This window comes from Pelodiscus sinensis, chromosome 20 (assembly GCF_049634645.1).
Source record: "Pelodiscus sinensis isolate JC-2024 chromosome 20, ASM4963464v1, whole genome shotgun sequence".
NCBI lineage: Eukaryota > Metazoa > Chordata > Testudines > Trionychidae > Pelodiscus > Pelodiscus sinensis.
Window position 1 is genome coordinate 13,243,282 of NC_134730.1, and position 21,010 is coordinate 13,264,291.

At 56.2% G+C, this 21,010-nt stretch overlaps 1 protein-coding gene across 1 annotated transcript in view; it reads right to left on the bottom strand.

The window, feature by feature from the left end:
- Nucleotides 1-21,010, bottom strand: part of LOC102459442 (polycystin-1-like) — a 73,547-nt gene that overhangs the window by 12,670 nt on the left and 39,867 nt on the right. Inside the window, exons 20-40 of the mRNA XM_075903721.1 lie at nt 20,377-20,599; nt 19,963-20,122; nt 19,677-19,814; nt 18,934-19,075; nt 17,948-18,538; nt 17,244-17,400; nt 15,842-16,100; nt 13,728-13,923; nt 13,016-13,183; nt 11,602-11,745; nt 10,817-11,027; nt 9,891-10,014; nt 7,742-7,891; nt 7,034-7,098; nt 5,694-5,917; nt 5,278-5,395; nt 4,354-4,529; nt 3,171-3,373; nt 2,355-2,546; nt 1,391-1,545; nt 98-228 (exon numbers count right to left, since the gene is read on the bottom strand). Coding sequence (XP_075759836.1) covers nt 98-228; nt 1,391-1,545; nt 2,355-2,546; nt 3,171-3,373; nt 4,354-4,529; nt 5,278-5,395; nt 5,694-5,917; nt 7,034-7,098; nt 7,742-7,891; nt 9,891-10,014; nt 10,817-11,027; nt 11,602-11,745; nt 13,016-13,183; nt 13,728-13,923; nt 15,842-16,100; nt 17,244-17,400; nt 17,948-18,538; nt 18,934-19,075; nt 19,677-19,814; nt 19,963-20,122; nt 20,377-20,599 — 3,927 coding nt within the window. The remainder of the gene's footprint in view (nt 1-97; nt 229-1,390; nt 1,546-2,354; nt 2,547-3,170; nt 3,374-4,353; nt 4,530-5,277; nt 5,396-5,693; nt 5,918-7,033; nt 7,099-7,741; nt 7,892-9,890; nt 10,015-10,816; nt 11,028-11,601; nt 11,746-13,015; nt 13,184-13,727; nt 13,924-15,841; nt 16,101-17,243; nt 17,401-17,947; nt 18,539-18,933; nt 19,076-19,676; nt 19,815-19,962; nt 20,123-20,376; nt 20,600-21,010) is intronic.

Genomic DNA, 21,010 nt, shown 5'->3' on the forward strand with positions numbered 1-21,010 from the left:
ATCTGGTGCCATTTTGTGCCCACAGACCTCCTCCCCCAATGACCCTTCTCCCAGCCAGCAGGGGTAAAGGGAGAGGCATGATTTTACCAGAACGCACCCAGATCCAGAGGTATGTTCCCAGCAGAGTGCTCCTGCCGGAGCCGAGGTACCCCAGCCAGGGTCAGGCGGGAGTTGCTGTAGAGGTAGCTCAGTAGCACAGAGTCTATCCACTCCCATGTGTCGGTGTAACTGCAAAACAAAGAGGCCAGAAGAGCAGGTGCACGTCATCCAGTGCAGAGGGACGGGCTGGCTGGTGTCCCGCGCCCCCAGCCATCCCACTCCTGCAGAACATCCCCTGCAGAGCGGGGCCTCTTGTGACATGTCAACTTCCCTGGTTGGCATCAGTCTGCTTGTAGCCCAAACGGTTGTGACAGTAACCGTGAAAAGAAGAACCGAGCACAAGCCACCTTTGCGCCATCTTCCCTGAGTCTGCAGAGAACCTGACATGCTTGCTCTGAAAGGGGTGAACCGCCCCATTCATTTCAGTGGGTTAACTCTGAAACCTAAGGGGGTAATTTAGATATCAACCCCGTTAACCGTGTCACCACTGATCACGGTTGTTATTCAGTCTTTGTAAGAGCACTAGTCGTACTGAACCAGGCACGGTGCAAACTCCGAACAACAACATCCATCTTGAATGAGATTGCTCCATAATCCCAAACTGCCTCCAGCCCCTCACCAGCCGATGCCTATCCAGCCCCACCTGTCCCATTCCCCACTGTCGGAACCTCCGGCTTCCTCCTTGCTTCTTCAGTAGGGCAATGATTTTCATATGACATAGGGCCTGGCGGCCCTGTTGTGGTGGGTGCTGTTTGTGGTATATTTGTACCACAGAGCTTGCCCCGAGCAGGGCAAGTTCTGCACCAGCCATTCAAAACCGGCAGCACAGAAAACCAACCGTGTGCTGGTGGCGTAAACAGAATTGCATTTAATATCAGTGCAAACACACAGGGGAGGCCGTGTCAGGAGGTCAACGTGAGTTTCTCAGTAACTCATGTCAAAACAAGTTCCCTATTTAAATGGCAATGAAGCTACCACCAAATTCCCAGCCTGGGACCTGAAAAAGTCCTGGGTATCCGGCAGTTGCACTCCAGGGACAGTCACTGCTTAGATCAGAACCGTGGTCTAGCTAGCCCAATGACCAGCATCGTGGCAGCAGGTGGTTACGTCATAACCTGCACATGAGGAAACTTTCTTCTTGATCCCTATGAGTCAACTGTTGATTTCTGCCCTGAAGCATGAGCATGGGCGGGGGAGGGGATCTTCAGTACGCTACAACCCCACGCTCACGCTTCCTGGCATAAATGAACAGCTCACAGGCTACAACCACCACCCTGCCTGGGGTACGTACCTGTGCACAGAGGAGAAGTGGAGTCCCCTGTCGTTGGGGGCGGCAATGGCCTGTCGGACAGCAGCATGCAGGAGATGGATATTGGGGTTGTGGAAGCAGCTCTGGTAGTTGACCATCAGAACCACCAGGAGGAAGAGCATGTGGGTGAGACACTTCTGGGGAGAGGGAGAAAACGGGACAAATGATGCGCAGCCAGGAAAGCTGGACTGTGGGCTGAGAAAGGCACGGCAGGATGGGAGCTGCCATATGAGAGCAAGTCCAGGGTCAGTCGAGCTCATCTCTCGTCTCCAAGAGGGGCCACAGCCTGATGCACCAGGGGAAGATGCTACAAGCCCCATTATGGACAAGCTTGGAACAGCCTTTCACTGCCCGGCCACCAGGCCTAGAGCCCTGCAGCATCATGAGCTGTGGAGAAACCGCCAGGACTTTGAACGGGACCCAGCTCTCTTCAGATGCAGCTAAACCAGGCAAATTCGAACTCACACTGACATCTAGCGGCCAGCGCGAGCCCTCACAGTTGTGATTCTACAGCTCACACGCACCCCACCCCTTTGGTGCCTGGTACAAAACACAGCCCGGGCTGCTTGGTGCCGGACCTGGGCCGTGTACACAAAGCCAAGCTGGCCTCCCTCTCTTCCTGCAAGTTACTGCTCTCCTGTCTCTAAGCCCTGGCCTGGCGCGTGCGATCGGCACGGTGACTGGGAGCAGTTATCAGCGGCTGGGTGCACTGCCCAGCGGGGACCCGAGGGCTGCAGCTGGAAGCGGAGGTGGAGGAGGACGACGGCAGAAAAGGAGGGCCTAGGTTAAACGCCCTGTGGGCAGTTCCTTAGAGCCCAGGGCGGCACTCCACGAACGCCCTGTATCCTCCCTCAACGTCCCAGCCACCCTGCGGGCACTGGGCTTCCCCCAAGGGCTTCTTAGCAGCAGCCGAGCGAGGTGGGCAAGTCCCAGGGAAAGTCGTTACCCTCATCAGCGCTCGCAGCGCCCGCACTTTCCTCGCCTCCTCCTTGGCTTGGAGAAGCCCGTACCCATAGGGCACTCGCACCTTCCCAATGCGCTCAGGCACTGGCTTTACCAGCGGCTCCTCCACCAGCCCCTCTTCTTCACTGTCCACTGGCTTGGTGAGGAGAGCAGCACGCAGGGCCTCCAGCAGCACCTGCCGCAACAGGACAGGGGAGAGTCTGTGAGTCCCAGCTCTGCCGGGAAAGGGGCCGTTACCCTTCCAGAGCCGTAAGGAGGAGCAGGTCACCCCAGCCTGCAGAGCAAAGCCCGATGGGAATGCCCAGAGCAAAGGGGAAGGGGAGCTGAATATACCCTCAATGGGGAAGACAAAGGCTCCAAACCCCACCGAATGCCCCCAGCTTGATTCCAGCAGGTAGGCAGTAGCTCACATCCAGCCGCCTGGGAAAACCAGGACAACACTGCTCCCACCTGACAGATTGGGAAACTGAGGCACCAAGCAGGCCAGTGGCTTGCCCCACATAACACATGTGAGTCCGTTGCCAGCAGGGATTCAAGCAAAGCCAATGGACAAGTGTGAGGAGGCTCTTTACAGAGGACTCCAGCATTCCATCCCCACTGGCCATTCACTCATTTGTGTGGCCTTGGTCAGGTCACGCGCCTGCTCCGTGCCTCAGTTTCCCCGCCTGAAAATGAAGTAGCGTCAGCCCACGCTAAGGGCGCTGTGAAAGGCATCGTGGTGCTCAGGGGCTATCGATGGGCAGCGCTGTCGAGCTAGCTGCAGTGCCGAGAGGAGAATGCCACCAGTACAGGCCGTTACCTTCAGCGGCTCCAGCAGCACAAAGGAGGTGATGAAGGAGAAGAGGGAGGAGATGAGCCACATTAGGGCAGTGTGGTCATGCAGGGAGGCGCCGTAGAGGATGGTGATGGTGAAGCAGCCTGCTAGGAGCAGGAAGATGAAGGCATAGGTCACGGGCAACACCCAGCCAGGGAAGAGCCACTCCAAGGGTCTGCGGGACACCCCTGCAGGAAGAGCAACCGGCCGTTGGAGTTGTTCTATTTAAACCCATAACATCACTTAGCTCCAAGGGTATGTCTACACTACCACCCTAGTTCGAACTAGCGGGGTAATGTAGGCAACCGGAGTTGCAAATGAAGCCCGGGATTTGAATTTCCCGGGCTTCATTTGCATCTTGCCGGGCGCCGCCATTTTTAAATGTCCGCTAATTACAAGGAGTAGCAGTAGTTCGGATTAGGAAGCCTAGTCTGAACTACCTAGTCCGTGCCGCATGTAGCCGCATGGCACGGAGTCCGCACTAAGGGGGATTTAAAAATGGCGGCGCCCGGCAAGATGCAAATGAAGCCCGGGAAATTCAAATCCCGGGCTTCATTTGCAACTCCGGTTGCCTACATTACCACCCTAGTTCTAACTAGGGTGGTAGTGTAGACATACCCCAACAGATTCAACATCCCCCTCCCCAGCCCACAGCCCCGGGGCAGCCCTACTGCCTCCACTTGCACAGGGGCTGGCCCTTCTAGGGCCACAGACACCAGTCCAGGTGCTTTCTCTTGGCTTCCCTTCCTCTGCGCTGGGGTCCACAGCCCCCTTTTCTTCCAGCTGCTGCCTCTGGCTGGAGATGCAGCCCGTTCGATCTGTGTTTGGAGCAATCTCCCCCAGCACGTGGCAGCTCAGTGGGAGGCAGGTGGGCTGTAGCAGAGAGATTGGGCTTCTCTCCCCAGCTGGCGCTGAAGGGCAGGAAACAGGGATGCCGGGTTCATTCCCCAGCTGGCGCCGTGGGGGAGCAGGGTGCAATCCCTGCCTGGAGCAGTCAGATAAGAACTGGAGGAAGAGGTGCTCCCTCAGCTGGGAGCAGCCCATAGAGGGACCCAGCTTTAAGGCTACTCTGATGCTACATTCGCACAGGCGACACGTCTCTTCCCCCCTCAGCCCAGTACTCCAGTTCACTAAAGGACAGCTCCCCCTTCCCAGGTGCTTCACCCACCGATCCGGGTGGAGAAGGAGGATGCGGAGGCAGGCAGAGGCTCTGGATCTGGGGGCAGCACGCTGCCGGTGCTCGTCATGGCGGAGATGTAGGAGAAGGATTTGCGCAGGAAGCCCCAGCCGCTCCTCCCCTGCTCTGGGCTGCCATCAGACCAGCCGCTGCAGGGACTTTCTATACTGCAATGGGGGAGAGAGGTGGTGGTTAGCGATTGTCAACCACTGGAACTGGGAAGAGGAGCTGGGTTGGGTGAGAGCCCTTGGAGATGGGCGGGACATTGGAGACCCCAAACTAAATGAAAACAGAGCAAGAATTCTGGGCTCTAAATTCTAATTGGTCACAAAAAGCATCACCCTTCGGGGTGAGGGTCTACTGGGGCCCCGTTCCCAGCAGTGCAGCGGTGGGAGAGTCTCAGAGAAGGTTAGACAAGATGATCACAATGGCCCCTAGTGGCCTCAGCATCTATGAAGCTCTCTGGCCTGGTTCAAGGGATGTGAACAACTAGTCGACTATCCGATAAGCAAATGCTTATCGGATAGTCGGGTCGACTAGTTGCTTTTCCCCCCTTTGTGCCTCTGTCAGAAAGAGGTGGGGGGGGAGAAGGGGGAGGTTCAAAGCAGCAGCACTGGGTGGAGCCCGGGGGCCAGACCTCGGGCTCCATGCGGAGCTGCCACTTTGAAACACCACGGGGAGCACGGGGCCAGCAGGGGACAGCTTGAGCCCCCTCTGGCTCCATGCTCCTGCAACGCTTTCACCTTTGATGTGTACCCCAGGGCTCTTCCTACACTTCAAAGGCGGAGGTGCCCTTATCGATTAATCAGACAATCAATGAAAATTGCATCGACTACTCGATTACCCCATTAATCTAAATTTAACACCCCTACCCGGTTCCCCCTCAGGTTTTTGGGTGTGCTCGGGAATACTTACATATCGGAAACGAGATCTGCCTGGGCTCGGGGCGAGAACCTGCCGCTGTCGGACGTGACACAGCCCGAGGAGCTGCTCAGCCGTGTCTCAGCTACGATGGAGTTGAGCAAATCTTCCTCTGTTGAGTGGAGAGAGAGAGGATGGTGCTCAGTGAGGCAGCCCCAGAGGCTGGCGTGGGGGAGGAAAGGCAGGAGCGGGTTGGGCTCAGTTCGCATCTCACCGAGCTCACTGGCACGTCCCCTGACTTCAGGAGGAGGCAGGGCCCTTCTCTCCTGGGCGTAGCGGATAGATTTACGGCACTGACACCGTACCCCCACCCTGCCAATCCTGGGCTGGAGAATGAGGAAGGAAGAAGGGGCTGGGAGGAGGGAGGGGAGGCGAGGAGAGAAAGAAGGAAGGAGACTTGTCTGGGGTACCGGAGCGGGTGAGGCGGTGGCCACAGCTGGCTCTCCTGCTATCCTCCGAGTCCCCTAAGGAGAGGGACAGGGGGTCGTCATCAGAGCTGGATGCCGACTCAATTCCCAGCTTCAGTAGGGCCTTCTTCCTCTTGAGGATCCGACTCTGGTGCTCCAGGGGGTCCACGCTCAGAAGCTCCGGGACGTCGAAGATGCTGTCGCAGGAGGGCCAGTGGTTCACGGCCCTGCGGAGCCAAAGGGGTGACACATTCCTGAGCTCTGTTCCCAGGGCGAGGGTCCCTTCCCAGCTCAGATATTCCGAGTGTGACAGTTCTGTGTGTGGACAGAAACCACCCTCCCGCCTGGCTGCTCATCACTCATGAATTTGCCATCTGCTGCCTAATCAGCAGACTAGCCTGGAAACATAGGCCAAGGGTGGGGAGAGGGCAAGGCAGATAAGGAGGGATTTGCACAGGCCTGTTAGAAACAGGTGAGACATCAAGCCCCACACAGCAAAGGCCTGTTTCTAATGGGCCTGTGCAAATTGCTCTCTCCAGTAGCAGAGGGTTTATAGACCCACCTCTGTCCACAGAGAGATCTCCAAGGACTTGTCAAAGCTCCAGGGAATCTCCTTATCTGCCTTGACATCTCCCTACCTTACCCTCCTTGATGCTCTGCATTGCAGCCCCATCCTTTTGCCAAGTCCTTTACCCTCCTGTTGATCCGACTGGCTGGATTACTGCTGATCAGGACAGGACCTTTCCCCCACCAGGGCTGCCTGCTCTGCTTGGGCATGGTCTCAGCTCCCCCAGCATGGGGCACGAGGCACCGGAACAGCCTCGAACCTCCATATCCCACCTTCACAAAGAGCCCAACTACTGCGCTGGGCCAGCCATTCCAGTGCCCCTCTGAGCGTCCGGTCCTGCACAGCCCTGGATAAGTATCTGCCAAAGGCCAGGCCAACTGCAGACTCATTGGAGCCCAGATGCTGAGCTTGTCTTCGCAACACTCACCTGGGGGGTCCCTCCGTGAGCAGGAAGCAGAGCTGGCTGGGGGGTTAAGTCACAGCTGCCTGTAGGCAGGTTTTCCGATGCCATCAGTTCAGCACAGAATGGGGTAATTTTCTCCAGCCCCTGAGACCTGACCCTCTCTTGCCAGCAAGGATGTGTTATTAGGGCTCTTCTCTCCTCCCCCTCTTGGAGTGGAAGAGTGGAGGGGTCACCCCAGCAGCTCTCTACCCTGCCTGCATTGGCCTCTCTGCAGCCAGTTTCCCCATAAAGAGCCGATTCAGGGAGGACATGAATCTCCTTCGATTAAGGGGATCACATCCCCTTGCCCACCCCCCTTTGTGGCAGAAGTACCGTTCAGTGCCCGTGTTAGTGAGAGTCTCCTGGGTGGGCGCTGGCCTCCTGCTCCCGGGGGACTCCTAAAAAGAAAGGGGTGAGGGGGATGCAGATGAACTCTGAGGGGGTCCTGGAGGGTGTTCCCCTGGCACCCCCCCCCCCCCCCCCGCCGTACAGAATTATAGCGGTTTCCCTTTGACTTCCATGAAGCCCTTTAGCTAAATGACCATTGCCCTTGAGAGGAAACGTGCCCCTCTTGCAGCAAACCATAGGGCCGCTCCCAATAAGAGGTGAGGCACTGCTGAGACTGCAGCCCCATGTTACTCTTGTCCAGCAATAAAAGAGTTAAATAAAGCCTTTAGGATGAAATGGGAGGGGCTTTCCCTCTGCCAGGGCCCTGCCTCTGGTAGGGGAGATGGTTTCTATCTGGGCTGTGGTGGCTCAAAGCAAAGCAGGGCTGAAGGCTCTGCGAGGGGGGGGAAGGAAGATGGCCTGGGCTGAAAATGGTGCTGTCCTACCATGAGCAAACCCATCCCACTGCAAACCAGGGAGTCCTGGCTCATTACCCATCGGCTGGGAGCTCAGTTTTCAGAGGAGGCATCTTTTCCAGAGCCCAGCACACACGCACTCGCAAACACCCACTCAGAGCCCCTCGCCCCCCAGGGACATGGGCTCCTTTTCTCCCAAGGTCCCCCAGAGATGCCCATGGAACAGCCTTTCACTTACACAGCTAACAGAGCTCTGGTCCATGATGGACTCCAGCCCCCCTGGGATAGACAGGAAGGAGGAGCTGCCCAGGTCCGAGTGCTCAAGACACACGTCCATCTCCACAGTCTGAGCGTCCTGCACAGGTGGGTCGGGGTCTTCTACCACCACCTGTTGGAAAGAGGAGCAAGGAATGCTCCCTGCCCAGATGTCTCCTTCCCGCCCTGCCAGGGTCACAGCATGTGCTCCTTGCAGGACAGGGCAGGAGAAAACTTCCAGTGCTCCCCCCAGCCCCCAAGCCCTGATTGACCAGGGGGGTAGAGGGGAGCATGTGAAGTCTCCTCCCACCATCAGGGGCAGGAGCACCTAGAGGGAACCAACAGCTGTTCAGAACAGCTAGTGGTTCTCTCTGAGGGGAGGGGGGCAAAGACTTCACACTCTCCCCAGCCCCCAGACCAATGAGGATCTGTGGGCAGGGAAGCATGGAAGTATTTTGGCCCCGCCCCTTCCTCCTGAGGCCCCATCCCTTCTGGGGTGGCCCCCAGTCAAAAATTGCCCACACCTGGTCTACAACCAGGTTCCCGCCCAGTCCCTTTGTGCTGGTGCACTCCCCTTCCTGGAAGAAGTTTTCATAGGTTAGAATCTCTCCCTGGCTTACGCAGATGCTAGTGTATGCCCAGGGCCCAGTGAGCACATACAAAGCACCATGTGCACAGAGGCAGGACTCGGACAGCTGGACCTTAACAGTAAATAGTGTAATTTCAGTTTGGCGTCCAAGAGAATGCCTCTAAGTGACAGACAGTGAACTGGAACACAGGAGCTATGGATTCTATTTCTGACTTTGCCATGGGCCTGCTGGGTGACCTTGGGCAAGTCCCTTCCCCTCCTCGTGCCTCAGTTTCCCCATCTGTAAAACATGGAGCATGATCCGTGGCTTCCAAAAGAGATTGTGGGAGTGATTTGAGAGCTAGTGATGAAAAGTGCTGTGTAAGAGCTATGCACTATTGTTACTCCCTAAGGCTACGTCTACACTGCACGGTTATTTCGGAATGAGCTATTCCGGAATAGTTATTCTGAAATAGCTTATTTCGAAATAGCACGTCTACACTGCAGGGAAGCTTCAAAATTAGTCCAGGGCAGGCTTCCCTAATGTAGAAGTGCTATCTCGATTTAGAGCCCCAGGAGGAATAACTTGGAAAGGCCCTGGTGAGGGACTATTTCGAAATAGCAGAAGTGGAGCATCTATACACACCTTATTTTGAAATAGCTATTTTGGAATAGGCGTTATTCCTCATAGAATGAGGTTTACAGAAATCAGAAGAAGCTGTTTGTTATTTCAAAATTATTTCAAAATAATGGAATTGCTGTGTAGATGCTCGCATAGTTATTTCAGAACAACAGTCATTATTCCGAAATAACTGTGCTGTGTAGACACACCCTAACTGAGCATCTGGAAGTCAGATCATGTGGAAGTGCTTGGTAGCTTTGCGCACTCATGGCAAAATTTCTTCTGCGTAATTTCCAATTCTCCTATTATTATACTCAGATTGTAAGTTCTTTAAGGCAGCGGCTGCTTTTTTATTCTCTTTTTGTATAGCACCTAACACAATCGGTCCAGGACCAAGAGAGATTCCTAAGTACAGTACTATTAATACTACTAATAACCCTGTTCTTAAAACACCTGTAAGTACATATATGTAAGTTTGGTCAAAATTTTAGGAATTCTTAATTTTGATTTAGACTTTTTTTAAATGTGAACTTTTATAAAAACAATTTTTTGAAAAAAAGAAAAAAAAGACAGCCTTTTTTTTTAAACTAATTTTCAACCTTCTTTGGCTGTCTATTTAAGCCTCGTCTTTCCATAGCATCTGTAAAATAGATGGCGACATTCAGAGAGAGTCCTTGAAAAGATTAAATGGCTTTAGTGCTAGTGAAAAGGGATCTGACAGCCCTGGATGCTGGCATGTCTTGTTAATATGTATGCACACAACAGGCACTGTAGAGACAATGACAATGACAATACAAGGTCCTTCACTCTGATCATGCCAAACTCCTGTCCCTTAGGGAGGGGACGGATGGACCTTGGTGGGATTGTAGCAGCAGGTTTGGTGGATGATGTAGCTGGGGAGAGGAGGCTCATTGGATGTTGCACGTGGAGGGTGGCCAGTACCTTACTGCGAGTTCTCCTGAAGATGAAGGTGAAGAGAAGTTGTATTGGGAAGACCACTAAAGCCACGACCATCCCCACGGCAATACTTTCTGCTGTCACTGACGCCTGACTCCCCAGGGGAACACTGCAGGAGAGAACAAAGCCAGAGGACAATGTGGTGGCTCGAGTCCTGTGTTAAGAGAGAGTAGTTCCAGGACACTGGGATGTTCATGTCTAGGTGGGGGGCACATTTTGCATAGGCCCCTCTGGGACCAGCGCCAGCACACTCAGACTGCGCAGCTATGGGGAAAGGTGAAAAACCCTGGGCATGCTTAGTCGTGAGAAAAGACAACTGAGGGAGGAGCTGGTGATTGTCTTCAAATATGTGAAGGGTTGTTATAAAGAGGATGGTGATGAACTTTTCTCTTTTTTCATTGAATGTAGGACAAGAAGTAATGGGCTTAATCTGCAGCAAGGCAGATTTTGGTCAAACAACCTTTCTAATGTTAAGAGTAATTCAGACCTGGAAGAGGCTTCCAAAGGAGGTTGGGGACTCTCCATCACTGGGTCTTTAAGAGCAGGTCAGACAAACAACTGTCTGGGACGGTCTAGGTTTGCTTGGCCCTACGTCAGCGCAAGGATCTGGACTAGATGGCCTCTCTCCAGTCCTGAGTCCAAAGCATCAGATACTCCCTCAGCACTTGTATAACCACTCAAAGCTGGGATTTTCAAAGGCGCGTAAAGGAGTTCGACATCTAAATCTCATTGTGATCCAATGGCTGTTGGGTGCCCAACTCCTCTGCACTCACTTGAAAATCCCAGCCCCAGTGGCTTTATCCACAAGCACTCTCTTCCCTCACTCGCTACTTTCCATCCCTCCCTCTGCCCCTCTCTGTCTCCTTGCATGAAAGCCACCCATGAGAGACAAGAGGTGCAGTGGGACCCACCTGTTGCCCTCAGTGCTGACGGCTCCATACCAGAGCACACACGTGGCCAGGAAGAGGTACACAGCCAGCATGCAGCAGGTAATCCTCTGCACCCGGGTGAAGCGGCTGTGGGGACAGCGGCCCCAGACTGAGAGCCACATGTGCCAGTCAGAGAAGCCAAGACGCAGCTGGGCAGGGAAAACCCGAGAGAAGCATTTCAGCTCCTGTGGGCCTGGAAGCAGCATAAGGCAAACGATCAGCATTCCCTTTTCTTCCTCCTTGGGAGGTCTATCCCCTCCTCCCTCTGGCTGTCACCTCTGCCATCACCAACACTTCCCTTCTTGCTTGAGCATCACTGGGAGTCCTTTCTCCCCTTGTCCCCCCACCACCAATACTTAGAGAACACCCCCAGGTAGTCTGGGCAACAGCAGCCTGAGCACTGTTGAAGATACCATCTCTCTGAGCCCACTGCCGCCCTTTCTAGTGTCATCACCACCTGACTCAACTGTCCACCAACCTCATGTTCGGCATGTGGCCAAGTGGCCAGGCCATTGGACTGGGGGCAGGAGACCTGGGTTCCACTGACCTGCTGTGCTACCTTGGACAAGTCACTTCCCCTCTGTGTGCCTCTGTTCCCTCCCCTTCCTGGGTCTGCCTCATCTAGTTGCACGGTCAAATCGTCAGACCAGGTACGGTGGTGTACTCTGGGTTTGTGGAGCACCTAGCACAGCAGCTCCTGACCTCAGTGCTATTGCGGTAATAACGCTAAAGGAAGCTTTGGACTCCCTCTGGAACGTAGCACTCACAGGCAGCCAGGACTTCCTTTTCCACCAGTCCTTCATTCTTCTCGTTTTCCACTGACAGCCAGTCGTCCACCAGGAAGAAATACATATGGTCTGTCTGTCTGTCCCAGACAATGACGTGCTGCAGGTACCAGGAAGGGTCCAGCCCTGGGGACACAGAGGAGGAGAGAATGATGCACCTGCACTTCAGATCACTGCCTTCCTGAGGCTCCTCATGAATGTACATCCTTGCTGCTCACTGCTTTGCTCAGTTGTCCTCCAATGGCAGCAGATCCAGAGGAGACCTCTAGTCTCCATCCCTTTCTCACCAGAGGCAGGAGTCTGTGTCCTTCCTGCACTTGGCAGAGCTCCAGGAGCTGGGTGGTAGTTCTCAGGATGGATGTACGGAGGCTAAACTACTCAGTGTGTGCTGTTGTGTTCCTCTCGGCCAAAAGTGCTTGGAAACTTAGGCCTTGCCTACACTACCAAGTTTTGCCACCAAATCCTGCCTTTTGGCGACAAAACAGTGAGAGCACGCACGCTGCACTGCCACTTTGGTCAGGAAAAACGCCCAGTTTCGGCAACAAAAATCTTCCACCACAACGGGAAGTGCCTGGAGGGTGGGGGTGGTGCTGATCTGCAGGGCCCACTGGCAGGTGGCATGGGGGAGTGAGGGGAGCTGACCGGGGGCTGCTGGTGGGTACTCAGCACCCCCAGGTTTTCCCTGTGAGTGTTCCAGCCCTGGAGCACCTATGGAGCTGGGCCTGTTGATAGGATTTCAGCTTTAACTCTCAATGTGCTGGCTTCAGTGTAAACAAAAAACTTTCCTGGAGTCACTCTTAGCTGGTAGAAATCAGCACAGCACCAAGTCCATAGAACTACTCTGATTTACACCAGCTGGGGAGCTGGCCCCTTCCAGTAGAGGGGGCCAAGATTTTTTTGAAGTGACTTATGACTTTGGACACCCAATTGGAGACCCCTTCAGGGGACCTCCATTTCACAAGGTGGGGGCTCTGCCCTTCCAAACTTCAGGCTCTTTTAAGGTCCCCCCAAATCTCTAGTAGTCACTTTGCAAAATCTCACCCTGGGACATAAAGGCTAGTCTGAAAATTAACACTACTAATTAAATCTTAATGGCATGGAAAAAATCTACTTGTCCCAGTGACCCCAGAACACAGGCGTTCACCGAGCTCCTGCCAACCCCCCGCAACCGGTCTTGAGGTCTTGATCAAAAGAGCTAATGTGAAGAAACTCACGGCCGGCGCATACGCTGCCCTGAAATCCTACACCAGCACTCAGGGTGCCCTGCAGCCAGCCAGCCTCACCAATGCAGCCTGCCACACTCAGGGGCTGGAGCAGTGATGCAGCAGAAAAGCAGGAAGCAACCCAGCATGCCCAGCATTTCCTTACAGAGACGTAACCCCGCGCTGGGCCATACCAGTGTTATCGTGCCAGATGCGGATCTTCCAGATCTCTCCCAGGTTCGCATCAGTCTCCACCTGGAATATATCCTGGTTGTTTCTCTGGAAGGCCCAGCCCTTGTCCAGGTGGCGAGAGCCACTTTTGTTCAGCCCATATAAGCTGATCCCTACGTGTGCGGTGGTACCTAGAAGAGACGTGCAGCACGATAGCTTATGTCGCCTCTGTTGTCCTTCCCAGAAATCACCAGCTTGTCCTCCCACAGCCCAACTTGGCTGCCGCTAGCTGAAGCAAAGTGCCGTTTCTGCCTTTAAGTGCCCACATTTTGATGCTGCCAGAAGCGTCACTGAACTGGGGCGGGAGAGGGGCGTTGGTCTAGCTACCCAGACGAGGAGCAGATACTAGCAGGCAGTGCGGAAATGTGTTTCCAACTTCATTGCACCCCGAGCTCCCCCTTTTTTCCCCATCTCCCTACATACACCACACATAGTTCCACCAAGGAAACCCGCCCTGCCTCCAGAGACAGCCCCCGGCTCCTGGGGCAGGAGGAATTCATGCTGCACGACCGTCCCAGCCTGTGCCACTGGGCTGGAGAGCATGCAGAGCATTCCCTGATCTCGGGAAGCTTTCTAAGCTCAGGGCCTCCCTCTGCTGGGGACATAGCTTCTCCCAACCCCCTGCAACCAGTCCCTCAAGGAGAGCAGGCTGCCAGCTTGTGCCTGCCGCCATACCTGATCCTCTTTTCCAGCCAGTCTTTACCATTACCCAGTACTTGTACCGCCCGGCCTGGCCACAGCGAGGGATGATGCCCACCCGGGTGATGTCAATGTCATCCAGCTTGTGGGCGATCAGCACCAGCCCCAGGTAGATGGCGACGAGCACGCAGCAGGTAATCACCACCAGCGGAGCCTGCCTGCCGTGCTGGCTCTGAAACCCCAACACAGGCCAGGCTAGAAGTAAGCAGAAGGCGAGGCTCCCTCGGGCGCTGTCCGCCCTTCCCCCCAGTGGAGATGCCAGAGGTGGGACATGTCAGTGCTACTTCCTCTGTCTCTATGGCAATTCCAATGTGCACATGTGATGGACAGGAGGAGAGCTGGCCAGCACCCGGTGACTACAGCGTTAAACTTGGGTAGCTAGCAAGGGTGTCGGCAGGGGGCCAGAAGAACCAATGGGACACAGTGCTGAAATCCGAATTGCATATAGATACCTTGCCTGCTCTTTGTGTGTGGCAAGTCTAAGTTAAGGGCTGGAGGGAGCAGGAGCAGTAATCAGAATTACCATGCCTCTAAAAAATATTGGACATGGGAGTGAACTGAGCCTTGAGGTACGGATCAGCACGGATCGTGAGTAGAGGGAAAATGTATATTTAGTTGTGATCAGGGTATTTTTCTTTATTTTGCTGTTGGGTAAAACTTCTCAGTGTGAAATCCATGGGCTTCTCCCCCCGTCCTTCACTAGATAAGCCGTGCCCAGAGATATCCGTTTTTTCTCTGTCTGTGTATGCATGCCTCCGAGTGAGAAGTCAGCTACCAGAGACTGCAGTTTGTTTTCTCTTTTTTCCAAGCTCTCTTGTGGTAAAAGAGCTTAGGAATACCCCTCTGGAAGAAGCCCAAGTGTTACCTTCCTGGGATCAAGAAGAAAGGGGTCTCTTATTTCACTTAGGAGTGGCAGCTACCTCCCAAGGCCAGGGAATCTGTGGCCTTGGGGAGCTTTTAAGCAGAAGCCTATAGAGGCAAGATATTTTTAAGGACTCTTGTGGGCCCCCACCTTCTGCAAACAGAGTGGGGAACAGCCCTGACAGTCCATCACCTTGGCCATGGGGCACCTGAATGCCTTCAGATAAATCAATGAACTGTGGATCCTGTGGACTAATGGCCACCGCCGAGTGAGGGAGATCTGGGGTGCTGGGAGCACTAAAAGGAAAACAACCGTGAAGGGCCAGGAGGGAATATTTCCTCCAAGTTCCTACCTTTAACCACAAGAGAGCGGCTCATTTCCCTGCTGGAAACAGCAGCTCTCAGGAATAGGGCAGTGGGGAACTCTGGTCCTAAAATGCCTCCCCCCTCCAGCTGGAGTGGCTGTCCAGACAGAGCTGGGAACACGTCTCAGCAGGTGACAGGGCCAAATAAGAAATGTTAGAGAATGACCAGGCTAGATCGACTTTGAGCCTGAGCCTGGTGGCAACAGAATCGGTCTTTATTTTCAGTCCTGGGGTGAAAACACGGCAGACCTAGACATGATCCAGCTGCTGATCCCTTTGCAAAGGGGTCCTGTTTTCCCCTCCCTCCCTTTGGTGAGGAAATTCATCACGGAGTGGGGGTGTCACAGACTACGGCCTCTTCTGCACCTTTTAAATCCCCCTGAAACCTTCACATCAGGGCATAAGTATATCTCCTTGGTCAACACCCCTCTGCATCGGGGAGAATTTCACCTGCACAGACCCCAGTGAGCCAGGTCCTTCCTCACTGGGACTCAGCAGAGAGCTGCAGGGTGGTGCATGCAATAAGGCTCAATTAATCATCAAGCATGCAGCGCAGAGACCAGGCTTCCTGCTTGCACAGCCCGGCTCGTGCTGCTCTTTGCACAGGGAGCCCCCACTGCCTTCCATGGGTGTGCCACACGCAGAGTCTCTGACTGCTGCCATCTCCAGCCAGCGCGTGTTCCATGTGCCCCGCTGTAGCCACAGGCGATAAGAGCCATGACAGCTCCAGCCTGGCTCATTGACTCGAGCTGCCGCAGCTTTAGCTCTGGGGGCCCCTGGGTGTTGGCCAAGACGCCGGCTGTAGCAATTACACTGACAGGGGTATTAGCCAACCATCTCCTCCTTGCCCGCCCCAGGGCTTACCGGGGGCAGGAACAGGATGCTGTGAGGTGGCACAAAGAGACTGGCTCCGAAGACGGTGAGATGTTCGGTCAGACACACAATCTCCTTCTGGCTGGTGGCGGCCGTTGGGCTCAGCCCCTCGGTGCTCCACTGCATGCTGGGGAAGTGGAAGTACTGGCAGAGGCTGGCAAAGACGGTGATCGCGGCGCTGGCAGATGCCTGGGAGAAGCTGTTGGTGATGTTGACGTGATATTCGTGGAGCGTCCTGTTGAAGCGGTGGCTGGAAGGGAGAGGAGCCCGCTCAGGGGGGGGTCTTATGGTTCAGTAGCCTCAGACCCAACGTCCCTTACAAGTGACACACTTTGCACACCTGTGCAATGCAGCCCCTGCTGGGGCAGAAGGCAGCTGCTGTGGAGGCCAAAAGGCGTACAGCTGAGGACAGGGAGCAAAGGGCAGTGTACCTAACAAGCGGCAAGAGGAACGTGGTGAGGCACAACACTGATTTCCCGGGTGGGGTTCAGCTGGGACACTGGGCTGCAACCAGGCAAGTCCCACAAGCAGGGCCGATCCCAGCCATGCTCTATGTGTGGGGCTTCCGGGGGTTCCACACTGGCCTCATGCCGGGACCACGCTTTCCCTGCCTGCATGCAGCTGAGCTCCGTAGCCTGTGGGCCTGGCTAGTGACATTAACATGGGGAGCCAGACTTTGGACTCCCATCCTGCACTTCCCCACCCCCACATACACCACATGGAAAGCCCCCAACCAAACCCTGAACCAGCTCCCAATGTCCCCCAGTCCTGCCCAAGCGCCCATGGGCAGCCCTCGGATCTCCCCCAAGCCTTGCTGATGTCTCCCTGCAGTGATGTCAGGCCCTGACTGGTCCCCGCTCTGCACCAAATGTACCGCAGTGTTTGTAGGCATCTGCCTCCTCCGGCTGCCCTGCCCACACACCCGACTTTGCACAAGGCCCCTTAGACCCTGTCCTGAAGCTCTACAGAGCTGGTGAAAAGAGGGTTGCACCATGCAACTCAAGCAAAGAGACATCACAGCTGTGCGCACCTAGGGTGTGGCCCTATTGTGGTCAAGAGCTATGGATGTTCCCATGTGCCCTAGTTCCCAAATACCCTGCCAGTCCTTCCCAGAGAGGGAAGATCTCAAACAAAGCAGCGTCTGGCACAGGAAATGGAGTCTCTTTGTTGCCCTTGGCTGTCACCGCACCCATGTGCTCATCACCCGGGCAGGCTCTGATGCTGTGTGGGGGAGACACACTGCCGGGGTGATGAGCACAGGAGGTGTGTTTCTCATTGACACCGATTATTCTCCCTCCACCCCCTTAAGGCAAGTGGAGCCCTCAGACCCCAGGGAGCAAGGCTGCCGGAAGAAACCTGCCAGCCCCAGCGCCCTGGGTGAACGGATACCTACGGAGATGAAAGCAAGAGGGTGACCTCCCTGTCGCTGCCTGCTTGCAGGCTGTCAAAGATCATTTCTTCCTTCCAGGCATAGTGGAACTCACTGGGAGCAGGGACGTAGTGTCCATAGAAACGGATGCAGGGCTCGGTCTCCTCGCTGGGGTCAAAACCTGTAAGGAGACGGATGGTCACTCCCCGGGAGTTTGCAACATCCGGCCAGGGCTGGCAGTTCACCACCTGGAACTGGGGAATCTGGGCTTCACAGGGGCACAGCAGCAGCAGGACAGGGACTGATCGGCAGGGGCTACGTGGCGTCCTTTGGGAGATGAGAATCCTGGCTTTGCCATGCAGAGAGAGCAGCCAAGCCCTCCGTTCCTGACGGTGTGCACATGGGTGAACTGGGGTACCACTGCCCTCCACCGATGGAATCAGGCTTGCTCCAGAGGTGGTGGCTACATCGCCCCCTACTGGCTGGCCTACAGAAGGGACCTGCATGTCCTAGGGCAGCTCCTGGAGAGTCTTTGCTGACCCGGGCAGCAGAGGGCTACATCCCTTGTATCCCTAGAGCCCTCGTGCCATAGCTGAGGGTCATGGTGTCTCTATGCAAGTGGGAGAGGGAACCCCAGTGTTAATCGGCATCAAACTGGCCCCACCCCGCTGAGCTAACCTCTGCCCATCGCAGACCCAGAGCAGCTCTGTCTCCTGCTAACGACTCACCCTCCTGCACGGTGACGCCAATGTGGATGTGCACCCCCTCGGCCCGGCTCCCCGCCGAGGCCCTCGCTGTGAAAGTCACCGACTCCCCAGGAGGGATGAGGATGAGCGTTGGAGGGGAGCGCCGCTGCTCCTGCTGCCCGGTCGGCAGCCTCAGCCCGATAGCCTGCTCCCCGGACAGGCTGGAGACTGGGATGGGAGCCCCTCCGGGAGTGGTGAACTCCAGCAGCGCCAGGCGGGTGGAGATGGAGGAGTTGGCGTAGTAATTGAACGGGAAGGGGTTGACGGAGATGTCCATGAGCACCTGCACCACCTCCTGGCTCCCCGCCAGCTGCCCTGCCACCGCACTGGGCACAGAGAAGAGGCATCGCTCAGAGGGCACCAGGCACAGCAGGTTGGGGGAGTCGGCCCTCTTGCCCTGCGTGCGGATCTCCGAAACAGACAGCGACAAGGTCTCCTCATTCAGGACCCGGGACCTCATCAGGGACTTCATCAGGGCCCGGGTGAGGTTGAAGGCGCTCAAGGCTGTGCTAAGACCCAGGGCCCCAGACACAGGCGGGTGGGGGGCCATGTCCAGTGCTGATAACATGCTCCCTGGGAAAGATTTCACAGGTTTCGGTTAGAGTCCTGCTGCTTCCCCACCTCCCCCCAAACCCCACCCATCCTCAGATCACCCCTCGTTAGGGCAATGGCCCCACCCAGAGCACAGAGCCCCTTCATGTCAGACTTCACCTTGGGCTGGCAATGCTGCTGGGAACGACAGGCCCAGGGAGCCGTGTCTCCAAGGCCCCATGTGCAGCACCCAGAATCGCTGCACCAGAGCGTGGCCTTGGAGCTGAGCTGCCACTAGCTGCCGAGCCAGAGAGCTGCCCCAGCCACCGGGGCAGGAGGGTAGAGTCCTGGATTGCAGCTCCCAGGAGTACGGCCCTGCTGCCTCCCACCCCCCCCCCCAGACCCTTCCTATAATGCTGAGATGGCTTGTGGCTTACCCAGAATCCCCAGGATGCTGCTGCCGGCAGAGGTGGGCGTCTCGTGACCTTCCTCCGTCTCCGTGCTGATGACGTCGATCATTCGCTGGGCTGCCACCAGGATCCTGGCCTGGCTTTCGGGGCTGAGCTCTCCTGGGAATGCCTACGTTGGGAAAGGGGAGGGATTCCAGCAGATCTGCCCTCCCTGCCTCAGCCTTCCCCTCCTCACTCTTCCCCCATCATGGCCGTAACCTGCAGACCTCACTCTCCCGACTCCCTCGCCATCGCAGCCAGCTGAGATCTGCCAGCCTCCTGGCTCCACTCCACTCCTCCCTGCACACGCTCACTTCCCTGCCTCCAGGCCTCTCCCCGGCTCTGCACTGACCTGGGCAGCAGGAGCCATCGCTGTAGGATGCTCCTGTCCCTCTTCTCCTGCCCCTGCTCTCTCGCCCCAGTGGGAGGAGTCTGGGGGGCATGGGGCTCACCAATTCCCTACCCGCCCATTCCTTAGGCAACTGTCCCAGTGGAGGCTAAGCTCTTCCAACAGAGCCCCATGGCCAGCAGCTAGGGGTGCTCAGTCTCTTTGCGAGCACAGGGCCTGGCGGATCCTGGGGCTTAGTCACACCCACCAGTCTGGTGTGTGGGAAAATGGAGGCACCCAGCGAGGGCCCCCGGTGGAGGAGCAAGGAGTTCGTCTGCCACCAGGGGAGTGCCCAGACTGTGCACCTAGGCCAGGGGGAAGAGAGGGGAGAGCAGGGTCCTACCACACACTGCTGCAGCGCCGCACTCAGCTGGGCAACCTCCTTCACGCTGGAGACACGGAGGGAGGCCAGTGCTGCGGTGACGTTGTTGCGGATGCCGATTCGGTCCCTCAGCTCCTCCTCGCCCTGGCTGCCCGAGTGCTGGAGCACACACACAGGGGCATTCGTGAGCGAGGCACGTCTGCCGGGAGAGGGGGCACGCGCGAATGCACGGAGACACACAAGTGTGCAAGATCATGAGCGTGTGCACATGCCAGGGAGACAATGGCCACCCCAGCTGACCCCTCACCTGATTCAGCACCGTGATGAGGGCCAGGGAGTATGGGATCACCTCTTGGGGGTTGCCCTGCTGGACCACACCCCACAGTTCTGATTGGCTCTTGTTCTTCAGCCAGCTGGTGACAGACAGGAAGTCCCCCGGAAGCACCGGCATGATCAGAGTCAGGGTCCTAGGAAGGAAGGAAGGAAGGAAGGAAGGAGAGTTATCTCAGTGAATTCCAAGGGCTCTGTTCCTCCCAGCAGCTGGGGATCAGCGGGCACTTCGGACTGAGCAGTGGAACCAGACCACTTTGGAGTCCCAAGCAGAGTCCAGAGACACTCTTGGCTGCCTCTGATCTTTCTGTTTCTAGGACGCCCGTGCGTGCCAACACAGGCCCAGCCGCATTCCCTCGGGCTCGCCCATCCTGGCTGTGCCTATGCTCACCGGTTCAGGGCCAGCGTCTTCGCCCCCTGCGAGTCCTCCAGCTCTACCAGGACGTGGACAGTGGAGAGGCTGCCGCCGGTGGCCGCAGGGAGGAAGATGCTGAAGGAGGACTGGATCCCTCGGTAGAGGGTGAAGGCCTGGCAGTGCCTGCCATCGGGAGAGCGCCTTTCAGCAGTCAGCGTGTAAATCAGCTGCACCGGGCTGCTATCATCATCCCTCCAGCCTGAGAGAGCAAGGAAGGGAGACGTGGATGGAGCAGGAGTGTGACTCAGCTGAGTCCAGAACAGGATCACCCACCCAGTCACTGCCTCTTGGGTTCCTTCAGGGCCCAGCTGCACGTGCGACCTGCCAAATCACCCAACCCGCAGCCTAATCGATTCCTCCCCCTGCTTGGCAGGGCCCTCAGCCTCAGGCCTGCCTGTATTCCCGGGCTGTATCAGTCTCTGCAACATACGTTAGCAACTGCTGCAACACAGAGCATGTCACGATCGCCTGGCTTGAAATGGGCAAGAGCAGCCTGCCCCAGAGATGCTGTCACCTCCCTAGGCCCTGAGAGCCCTTGTAAACCACATCCCCAATCCTGGTACGCAGACAGGCCAGATCCACGCCTGGCCACCCAGGGCCGGCCTCACCA